This window comes from Puma concolor, chromosome B2 (assembly GCF_028749965.1).
Source record: "Puma concolor isolate L17-30 chromosome B2, mPumCon1.1.hap2, whole genome shotgun sequence".
NCBI lineage: Eukaryota > Metazoa > Chordata > Mammalia > Carnivora > Felidae > Puma > Puma concolor.
Genome location: NC_141671.1, coordinates 54160524 through 54172330, shown reverse-complemented (window position 1 = coordinate 54172330; position 11807 = coordinate 54160524). Strand labels below are relative to the sequence as shown.

The 11807-nt window shown below is 33.6% G+C and overlaps 1 protein-coding gene across 1 annotated transcript in view; it reads left to right on the top strand.

Moving 5' to 3' along the window:
- The first annotated feature begins 4143 nt into the window (after positions 1-4143).
- Positions 4144-11807, top strand: part of BMP5 (bone morphogenetic protein 5) — a 122609-nt gene continuing 114945 nt past the window's right edge. Inside the window, exon 1 of the mRNA XM_025925454.2 lies at positions 4144-5378. Within this exon, the coding sequence (XP_025781239.1) occupies positions 4889-5378 (490 nt within the window). The 5' untranslated portion in view covers positions 4144-4888. The remainder of the gene's footprint in view (positions 5379-11807) is intronic.

Below are 11807 nucleotides of genomic sequence, written 5' to 3'. Positions count from 1 at the left end.
TCAATTTACATCTGGGATGAGGCATATAATAAGCAAATTTCTTCATGAAAGTAGTAACTACTTCATGAAATGAAGAGCCTAATCACTAAGAGATAAAGTGATTGGTCAACTAGTATGCCTAATGAATCCTTAGTCCTATGCTTCCAGAGAGTACTGTCTTAAAAACAAACAAATAAATAAACAAAAACAAACAAACAAACAAACAAATCCTCTGGAATATTGTTCATCATTGTTAAAAAATAGATTGTGTGACCAGTATTAATTGAGCTGCTAATATGTACGGTTTGACAGTGATGAACAAAATAAAATAAGCTCCTAGTTTTATGTAGCTTACATTCTAGCTCATTTCTCAAGAAGTAGAAATATCTCAATTAATAACCATATTTGAATAATTTGATGCCCTTAGATCAATTGAAATGATAGTATATGATTATAAACTCTGTGGGGACAAGAAACTTGTTTGAAGTTTTTGTTGTACCTAAAGTATATAGCACTTAGTAGGCATTTAATAAGTTTTTGCTGAAGGAATAAATAATTCCAAATGGTGGGCTATTGCAAATGAGTTTTGACATTATAAGTTGCTTTACCAATGAAGATATTCTTACATGGTTAACTGCATAGCATACCCAACTATTTAAAATATTATGTCATAATATTATGACATATTATTAAAATATAATGTCAATTCATAATTTGACCAATTGTTCTCAAGGCAGTTCACTGGAGTCTATTTGTCAGATATAGTCCTTAGGTATTTCATTAATAGTGTTTGATTCGTAATGATTAAATGTTGGCTTATTCTCCCTATGTAACTATTAGAAAACCTTCTCTCATGAAATGATATAAAACTATCTTAGGAATGTGTAATAATGCAAAGCATATTGAAAAATTCTGTCTTAACTTAAAAATATTCACTAATGTCACCATTCATTAAAAATAATAACAGACATTAAAAATTTTTGGTGACCGTATTTAATTATTCACTTCCAAGTTTTCCTTAACAAATATTAATTAGATAGAGGGAAAAGTGTAGGCTGTCATGTTTGCGACCCCTTTCAGGTACTGCAGACAAATCTAAGGCAGATGGTGGTGGGATAGCACCACTCAGCCTTCCTTTGGACCACTGCTAAGTGTGCCATATTCTTGTATATGTGCTATGTTTTGGGCTCAAAAAGAGTGAGTTGAAGGCAATTTAATATTACAGATGCTGCTCTGTTCGGTACTTGTGCATGTATTCACCAAGAAGATTCCAGAAGGCTATGTTTTCCCCGAATTCTCCCATTGCTGCCAGCCTTTCCAATCTCCTCAGTGATCTCCTTTCCAACCTTTCCCCTGACTCCCTCCAGTTGATAGCTTCTTAAGAATTTTAGAATCACATTAAAATTATTTTGGAATATTTTCCAAACTTGAGAGATAATTTAAGAATGCAGATATCATGTATATTAAGGTATCTTTCACTGCAGTCATACCTTTCACTTAGGAATTTTTGTTTCAAGGAGAAGACAACAACAAAAACAGGAGTGAAACAGAAGTGAAAGACCCTTCCAGACAAAACAGATTTACAAATACTTTAGCTTTCTTTTGAGCGAGTTTCTTTTGAAAGTCTGTCTACTGGATGTAGTTGGTTTACATATTCTCAGATGAAATGCATCAAATTTTCATGAAGGAAAGAGAAAATGAACAGAAAGAATGGCAGTGAAGAAATACTTCTTATCTGGATTCAACTGTATCTGTACTCGACCAGAAGGTCACTTCCATTAGTATATACCTCAGACAAATATTATATTATGAGAGGTAGGTTTTTATGAAGGCTCCTCTTCTTGAAATGTAATTATCTTTAGGACAACTCTTGTGATGCCCTGGTCTTTCTCCAGTCCCAACTGCTTTCTCAGCATATATTTATTCAGTATGTTCAAAGACTTATACAACTCTTAAATACATGCTCTGAAATTTAAAATGTTTATACTTTGCAGTTGCAGATACTTTATCTTTCAAATTGCTCTTATGTAAATAAATAAAAATCTACCTGGGAATCCAAATGATGTAGTAAAATGCATTTAATTGAATATGAATCTGACTTTTCATTTGGTGGTTAGCATTTCCCCTTTATTCCTGGCAAGTTTTTTGCTTCTTTATTTTTTTTCCCTCTCATTGCACATGTTGATCCTTTTGAAAAATGAATGTTTGCCAAATCTAGTCTGAGTTGGAAGGGAAGGTGGGGGAGGGTAGATACTAAAAATTCTGTCCAGAAATATTGGCAACTGATTTCCAATGTACAGGTAGGCTACATGCCTGGTTAAGCAGTTAAATTACAATGACACTGATTGATATTATAAATCACACTCTGAGAAAATGAGTTTTTGAGACTAGTGACACCTAGACTCATTTTTATTTTTCACTTGTATCTTAAAGAAAAAAAGTCAGCACGTGTGGAAGATAATAAAAGTTGTTCTTCCTCTAGTGTGGCCAATTTTTACTTATAACTTTATGCTGTACTCTAGAGACATGAAGCATATCCAGAACTTGATAATTTATTTTAAAATGTAGACAACAACTATAGTAGACTTTATCTGGGATTGGTTTTATAAATGAAGAGAAAAAGATTTTTTTTTTGTTTGTTTTTGTTTTGTTTTGTTTTTTGGTCTCAAAGTGCTTGATTTGAATCCACAGCAATGACCAAAACATTCTTCCTTTGGTTTGGATATGAAATAAACAATTTCAAGAATTTGAGTGGTTTAGTCCATTTCTTATTGAAACAGTATTCTTTCACTGACTTATAACCTGTTTATATGATGTGTCTTTTATAGAGGTGTTCCACGTATGTCAGTACTTGGGTCTGCTACTGTGTGTACATCCTACATGACTGTCAATAAAGAAAGTTCAGCAGGGCAAACATTAAACAGAATTATCAAGTTCAGGGCAGTGAGTTTGTGTGAGAAAAATGAGGCATACAATAAAATTCTGCAAGTCCTTTCAGTATCTTGCCTTCACCAATAAACTGAAGACTTGTGAAAAATATGACTATGCTTTAGACACTGTGAGGAAATATTTAAAAAGAAATTAAACAAGAAACCAGGCGCCTCTAGGTAGAGTAAAAGAAAAACATTAAAATTTCATAATAGTTCTAGAATTTGCTCGATAAATCTACACTGGTATCAGAATAATATCCCAGACAATGAAAGTACTGTGAGCCCTAAGGTTAAGTGAGAGCTTGTAAGGAAAATTATAGCTGCACAAAAACATTGTAGACTTCCAAATTTTAAAGGCATTAAACATTAAGGATAAACACATACTTTGCTCATTTCCTTGGATTAAGTATGGTATTTTAGAAAGGTGTGCACTTTCCCCATTATGCCCATCAAATTTTGAAAACACAAATTTCAATCTGCATGTAGTCATAAAGAATATTTGACTTGTGTTTATTTGCATGGGTTAAAACAAACCAAAGTACTGAGTATAACTTATGGGAAAAATCTAATTTGTAAGTGTGTTTACATTTCAACTGAAATGACTTAAAAGAATCATGACACTGTATTCTAGGGTCTTCGTATGTCAACTGTAACTGACTTAATAAGAGAAATATAAATATATTTTTCTGTTTAAAATTTTTGTACTTAAAATCATTAGAGCTGGGCTATCTCCCCACCATTATTGAATTACTATAACTACTGCTTTGGGAGCTAGAATATATTTACTGGTGATTAATTCTCTACTGTATTTTATTCTAAAAAGATCTGGCTGTCATTAAGAAACAACAAAATAACCTCAATTTACAACTCTTCCTTTTATTTTTTAAGACATAAACTTCAATAACTCATAAAGGCTAGAAATAACCTGAAATATATAACTGAGATGTATGCTAATTTAGCCACAACCTGAGACTTAATATAGAAGTGTATTAAACGTGTACTATGAAAAGAGAGATCTAAGAGAGTACTATATAAAATTGGTGGCAAAAAATTTCAGCCTGCTGCTTGAAAACTTGCTCCCCCCCCCACCCCCAGAACTTAAATGCCCCACATATCACTGTGCTATGTTAGATGCGTGGCTATAAAATTGTGAAAATGAAGGCTTTTCTGGTAGCAAAAGGGTTAAGTTCTTTTTGCTTTACCAGTTTCAAATTACAATGAGAAGCCTCTTCTTTCCCAGCAGGGTTGTGCTTACATTACTCTTTAGATCTCCCTTGAAGAGGGCTGGTATATTTGTGCCTGCTGGAGGTGGAATTAACAGTTAGAAGGAGAAAGGGATTGAATGGACTTACAGGAAGGTTTTCAAGTAAATTCAGGGAAACACATTTACTTGAATAGTACAACCTTGAGTGTTACTTTACACTAAGACGACACAAAAGATGTTAAAGTTATCACCAAGCTGCCGGACAAATCTATATTCCAACACCAAGGTGCAGATCAGCATAGATCTGTGATTCAGAAATCAGGATTTGTCTTGGAAAGAGCTCAAGGGTTGAGAAGAACTCAAGAGCAAGTGAAGATAACTTTGGGAACTACAGTTTATCAGAAGATCAACTTGCGTTAATCCAAATACCAAAGGCCTGATTATCATAAATTTATATAGGAATGCATAGGTCATCTGATCAAATAATAATAGCCGTCTTCTGCTACATCAATGCAGCAAAAACTCTTAACAACTGTGGATAATTAGAAATCCAAGTTTCAGCTTTCTTAGAGATAACTACTCTTGACATATTCCAAAATATTTAAAATAGGACAGGAAAATCCGTGAGGATGTTATGTTCAGAAATGTCACTGTCATGAAGAATAGGTAAATTTGTTTTTTCAGCTACTGGGAAAGCGTACCTCCTAGGAACTTTTACATTTTTTTTAAGAGGACAAGAAGGACTAAAAATATCAACTTTTGCTTTTGGACAAAAATGCATCTGACTGTATTTCTACTTAGGAGTATTGTGGGTTTCCTCTGGAGCTGCTGGGTTCTAGTGGGTTATGCAAAAGGAGGTTTGGGAGACAATCATGTCCACTCCAGTTTTATTTATAGAAGACTACGGAACCACGAAAGACGGGAAATACAGAGGGAAATTCTCTCTATCTTGGGTTTGCCTCATAGACCCAGACCATTTTCACCTGGAAAACAAGCTTCCTCTGCACCTCTCTTTATGCTGGACCTATACAATGCTATGGCCAATGAAGAAAATCCTGAAGAATCGGAATACTCAGTGAGGGCATCCTTGGCAGGAGAGGCCAGAGGGGCAAGAAAAGGATACCCAGCTTCTCCCAATGGGTACCCTCGTCGCATACAGTTATCTCGAACGACTCCTCTGACCACCCAGAGCCCTCCTCTAGCCAGCCTACATGATACCAACTTTCTGAATGATGCTGACATGGTCATGAGCTTTGTCAATTTAGGTATGTTGTTCTTTTATTTGTTAAACTCTGCTATTACAAAGTGGAAGTTTTACGAATAGTAAAGTAGCTGCCTGGTAGGTGGTCATGTTTATATAGAGTCATTTTCTATAACTCTCCTCCAGCTTCTGTTTCCTTTCTCTCACTGAAGCAATGTAAGATTTTGCTTTAGGCAACAAAGTCATACACACACACCACATGTATGTATGTGTATATATTATATATACATGATTTTTTAAATATGAAAAACTAAAATTAAACACTTATGGTTGAGCAGACTTGGGTCTTTTTAGCTCTTGTTAAAATTTCAACCTTGCTTTAATGTATGAATAAACAGGCAGTAGTCTACAAAAAAAGGAAAATTTATGAGGATAGCTATGCTATGGGCACAAAGGTATTAATACAAATAAAAAAGAAACAAGCATTTACAGACTGAAAAGTAAGAGTGACACTCTAAAACATTTTTTGTTAGCAATTTAGCAAACATATAAATATACATAGGTATGCCACCTAAAAACTCTCATTTGGGGGAGATAACTACTGTGAAAATATTAACATGCAATTAACTAAGATCAAATACTATTGTAAGAGATTACTATCAAAGATTTTCAGGGAGAGATTCTGAAATGCTATGAAAAATATTTTGGAAAAGAAGCTTCAAATTAACATTTCTTAACTTCTTAATGATGAAATGATATCCTTCCCATTTGATTATTTCCAGAAGCAAGAGAAATATAAAACATGCTATGTGGTCTTTACCTATGCAAAATTTTCCTTTAAGATGAAAAATGAATTGAAAAATTCTTTAATTAGCAACATTACTAGAGAATACTTTTTTAAATTATATTTTTCCCAATGCTGGTACTTTCATGGTAGTTTTTAAATAGTGACCATATCAAATGGTAAATTAGTGTCCAATATTTTATGTCTCAAAAATATTAAAGAGTTAACACTTCAAAGTGATTTTAAACGGGCTTTAATTAAAAAAAATGTTTTACTCGAGTCTGAAGATGAAAATTTACCATCTTCAGACATTCAAAATATCATAGGATATATTTATTTTTCAAGATACAATTTCATGAACAAATTGAATCAACTTGATAAAATTAGAACCATTTTAATGTAAAAACTTTCAAAACTTTGAAAACTGCAGTCTGCTTTGACATAAAATTGACATGTTTTGTTAGACTTAATTAAAACCTTCCTCATATATCTCAAAGAAAATAGTCTTTGAAAAGTCAGATAGCAACAAATTTAAATACATGAATGTTTTTATAATACATGTTGCTTAAAATGCTCTGCTCATTTGCTCTTAGCAATTCTACCATGAAGGATAAGGTGCTTAATAAATCATGTTTCATGTTACTAGAGACAAAGCTCTCATTATGAAGTTTTAGTAAGTCATCATTGGTTGCCCTAATCAGGTGTTCTGGAGGCCTTTTCTTCTACATATAATTAACAGGTTTCCTTAGGAACTTTCAAGCCATTAAATATGGCTTAATTCTAAATTAGTTTGATTGCTTTTTCCTAGTATAAGTGGTAAATGCACTGTGGCTCATGGTATATTTTACTTTGTTGCAATTTCTAAAGCATTAGTCAATAATTTAAAGGAGTTTTAATATTTTAATAGAAAAATTTCAACCAGCATGATTTACATATTCATAAAATAAAATCATTGAAAAAATTAGTTCAGGTCACGTAAAATCTGACAGGGAGGAATGTGTTATGTACTTAAAAAAACAATAGCTCAGTCATGAATCTGTTCTAAAATATATTTTATTGCAATCAAATATTTTGATCATTCACAAAATAAATATATTTTAGAAAAGAATTAAGCATGATTTTGGAATGAATGTGCCATTACTTTTTATACATTTACACAGAATAAGAAAACCAAAACAATAATAAACAGTTTTATTCGTGACTTCTTGGACCATTTTATCATTAAAGAATACTTACATTTTTTAAATCAATGAAATTTTGGTTGTATTGTTTGGATATAACAACAAAGCAACTTGCTAACTATATCGTGAAACACAATTATTCATTTTACTCTGGAGGAATAATATCAGATAAAACCTTCAGGAAATATTTATTTTTATCATGTTTCAACTGCTGAGTAGTGATTTATCTTCAATCATAAACCATATTGGTTTTTTTATTTAATAATTCCAAACTAAATGTCTCACGTGAAATTACTGACAAATTGATTCTGATACTGAGTATTTCTTCGTAGTCTCTGAGGAAAATTGAACCATAATTTTATTTTATCCTTAGACCATGCTTTCTAACATATCCAAAGCTTATAACCAATCACTACCTAGTAAAACGCTTTAACTTCTGTATTTCTTCCATACTAAAATAGCTGAAAGCATACTTAGAAGAGGGAAAAGTGTAATATCATGATTAACTGCATTAAGAATTTCAGTGGTTCTTAATGTAATGTTCATTAACAAATAGTATCTGCCACTTTTATCATGTTCTTAGAAGACTCAGGGGGATTTTATTTATTTATTTATTTATTTATTTATTTATTTATTTATTTATGTGTCTTAAAAGATATGTGCATCGTGGGGGCTAAAGGCAAATTACTAAATTAGCAATAGGCAAGGGATTTGTATTGAGGAAGTCACTTGGATGTTTAAATATGTGAAAAGAATCTGTTGACAGTCCCCATAATAAGGTGAATTACATTAAAAGGATGTAGCAGTATTCTTTTTATTAATGCTTGTGTGTCATTTTCAAGTCAAGTAATGGATTTTCTACAATTATCTTGTCATTCAGGAAGACATTTTTTCTAACGTTAGTTTTGCTCAGAACAATTAAAATGAATTTAAACTCTGTATCATATTTAACCAATGAACCGTTTTTTAAAATTTCAGATAAGATTAAATTTGTTTGTTCCTAAGTGAAAAATAGATTAAAACTTCCAAAAAAATAAAAATAAAATGAAAAAATTGCCTTAAGGTCAATGTAAACATGTAAATAGGAACACAAACACATTATTTTGACCCTTATGTTGTCTTAGTGATTTGCTCACTTTGAAGAGATAAATATTAATTGCTGTGTGAAGAGAAACTTCTCACTGTATTGGATTCACTATTTTTAGGCCAACTTTTGTCAGTCTCCTACTGTCCAGATTTTATAGGTTTACTCTTCTGCTTTGTCCCTGAAACTGGTGACTATCACAGGCATCTTTACTTAGTCAACACCATGTTATTTTGTTAAGAACAAAAATATCTTTTCGATAAAACTTTTCTTTTTTAACCATCTCTCTTTCAAAAATGTTAAGGATAGTTTATATATCAGATATCTATGCCAATAAAAGGGAAGGTTAGGTAACTTGCTTATAATTTTTAATTATATCTTCTGTTTACATTAAGATAAACACATAGTGTATTTCTAAGATCTTTAAATTTAGAATGCAATTTTATTTGGAAATTTGGCAAGGGTACAATTAAAATGATGTTTTATTGTAGATGATTTGAAGGAAATTACAAAAAGCAATAAACAAGGGAAATTTACTTCTGTATTATTCCCTGTCTAAGTGTATTTCTCCGATAAAGAAGAATTTGGAGTTTTTTAATGATTTCTCATCGGTTGGATTGGAGTCAAAAACTTTAGGCATATTTTAAGAACATATATTAATTCAAAAGCATGAAAGCACATAAATATGATACTTGATTTTTTAAAATTTTATAACATATTTAGCATGTTATGATACGATGCAGAAAAAAAATACTTTTAGAACTTTAAATTAAACCCTTCTCCCTTTACTTCCCCAAATCATTAAACGGACCTAGTACTGGAAGAAAAAATGCTTATGTTCTCGGTTGACAGGTTTGAAAGACATCATTGATATTTATTGTTGCTTTTGGCTGACTCAAGTGCCCAGTGGACAGGAATTTATGCACAGATCTACCTAAAGATGCCTATCTATGTAGTCTCTCCAACAGGGTTATTAACACTTGTGTAACATAAACATACCCATAAACACAAGATTTTTTTGGGGGGGGGTGACGGGAAAGGAAGAAAGATGATCTAAAACCATTATAGTACATATTCATGGGTTATACCTGGAATAACAGATACTAACAACGGGTAAAACAGTAATTCTTGAACACCTTTAACTTTTGAAGAGAAAAGAAGTTGCTGAGGGTGGAAATCTCCTTGCTCTATTCTTCAACAACCTTTGGCATCCATAAATGTGACCCAAGGGATTCTTGTTCATTGTCAAATGATGGGCCTGGCCGAAGAGATAGGTGTAATCATATGGTTTAATTAACAGCTTTTTCTCATCTTAATGGTCCTTCACAAATAGCCCGATTTAAAAGTTGAATAAGAAGTAACAGCTGGAAATGAGATGGTATGATACATGAACCCAAAGGGCTTGGGAAGGTCTCACCCACCACCTCCAGCTCCCCCTTTTATTCTTCCATTTTTTTCAATATTGCCTCCCTCTCTCTTCACCCCCTCCCCTCACATTATTTGGCCTTTCCTGTTTGCTCTTTAGTTCTCTGGTCTCTCTACCTCCAGGCTTTCTTGGCACCCCTGTCCCTACGCCCCCACCCCTTCCCGAGGTCTGCCTTTGGTCCTTGTTTCTTCATAGCTGGAGGCTTAGATTAGCTGAAAATCAATTAGTTACAGCTTGATCATTTAGGGACAGTCTCCTGTTTCTCTGGTGTTGAGAAGGAAAAGGTTATGATGTGCCAACTGCGGCCTCAACTCATCAGGAGAAAAGCTCCCCAGGGCATCGGGACTTCTCTGGCTGTGGCCATCCCCTGTGATTGTTTCTTCACCACCCTATTCTTCTTTGCCTCCTCACCTCTCCTGGAGAATCCCATTGACAGAATTTAATTGTTTTTGCCTTCCCTACTTTATAGCATAATTAAAATTTAAAAGGGGCCATTTAAGGGAAAGTAAAAAAAAAATGAACAAAAATAACACTGATAGAAAATGTAATTCTCTGTTAGTTTATAAAACTCCTTAGCTTACATTATTTTTAACACTCGTGTCCCATCTGTGAAGAGATTATTTCCTTTTTTTTTTTTTTTTTTAATTGAGAAAGAGGATGAGGGAGGATAAAAAGATCAAGGGGAGAGAATAATGAGGATGAAACAGAAAGAAATACGGTAATTTTTTAACAAGCCCTTAAAAGAAAGAGAATGAATGAAATGAGTCACTAGAGGCCGGTCTTTGGGTCGTGCAGGTGGAGGATGTGTTGGGAAATCCTCAGTCTACCTCATACTGACACAGCAGCTAATTCAACATCCCCAACCACATCGGCTCCAGGGGGAAACCCTTTCATCTTTCCACACTAAAATACCGAAGTGGGGAAAAGGGAGGGGGGCTGTGTGTGTGTGTGTACAAGGAGCGTACAGACAGGCTACTCACATTTACAGTCATAAATAATGCAGTGGCTCAGCTTGAAAAAACCACAGGTTAAAGGAAGGGGCTTCCCTGACGCACAGAGAGGGGCTGAGATCAGAGGAGCCACTGAAAGGGTTGGAGCCAAACAATGAATCCCTTGTTCGAAGTCGTATTTATGAGTGCTTCTTTGCACCTTCACTTCATATTTTATTGGCTGGGCTATGGGGTTTCCCCATTTGCTCATCTCTTAAAATAATACCCTTGGCTGAGATATCCTTTAAAATGCACTAGTCAGCCCTGACAACTGACTCATTTATTTGGGGGGAAAAGGGAGTCTTGTTGTGATTTTGATGTCCGATTGGGATGTGTAAGATCCAGTTGCCGATCTTAAAGTGATGACAGAAGATAAAAATAATACTCGGGGTATTGACCTGCCTTTCTCAGAGATATTTACGAGAATCCGAGAATCCACGTAATCAAGTAGTAACCCCTGATTTGCGTGAGTCTTGTCTAAACGAGGGCATAAAATTATCACCCAAGAAAGTAGAAACAAAATCTATTAAAGTGTGCAATGCTTAAGAGACATTTCTGATTAGCAAGAAGGATCTTTAGAGGTTTGGGGGAGAAAGGAAAATAACAACCCTCCATAACCAAAGAGAGGAAGGCAGTGAGTTATGTAAACATCACATAAAACTTAAAAACCAAGACGTGTGATTTTACGTAATGTGACTGGTATAGAAACTAAACTGGGATATGTGCTATTTTATAAGTTCTAAGACAGTGAAGACCCCTGTCTTCATAAGGTTGTGGCCTTTATTATTTTTTTAATTTATTTTTTATAAGCAGTAGAGTATTGGTGCTTGCATTAGAAGAAACAACTCTGTTGTAGAAATAAAGGAATCTAATTAAATTGTCCCTTAGATATTGTGTTTATTTAACTTCTTTCTGGAAGTAAATAACAATTTTTATTGTTCTTGTTGTTTATCGGCTATCCCGGAGGTGTTAGGGAATAAAGAATATAGTTTGAGAAAGTCAAGATAACCAGATGTAGATCTCATTTCG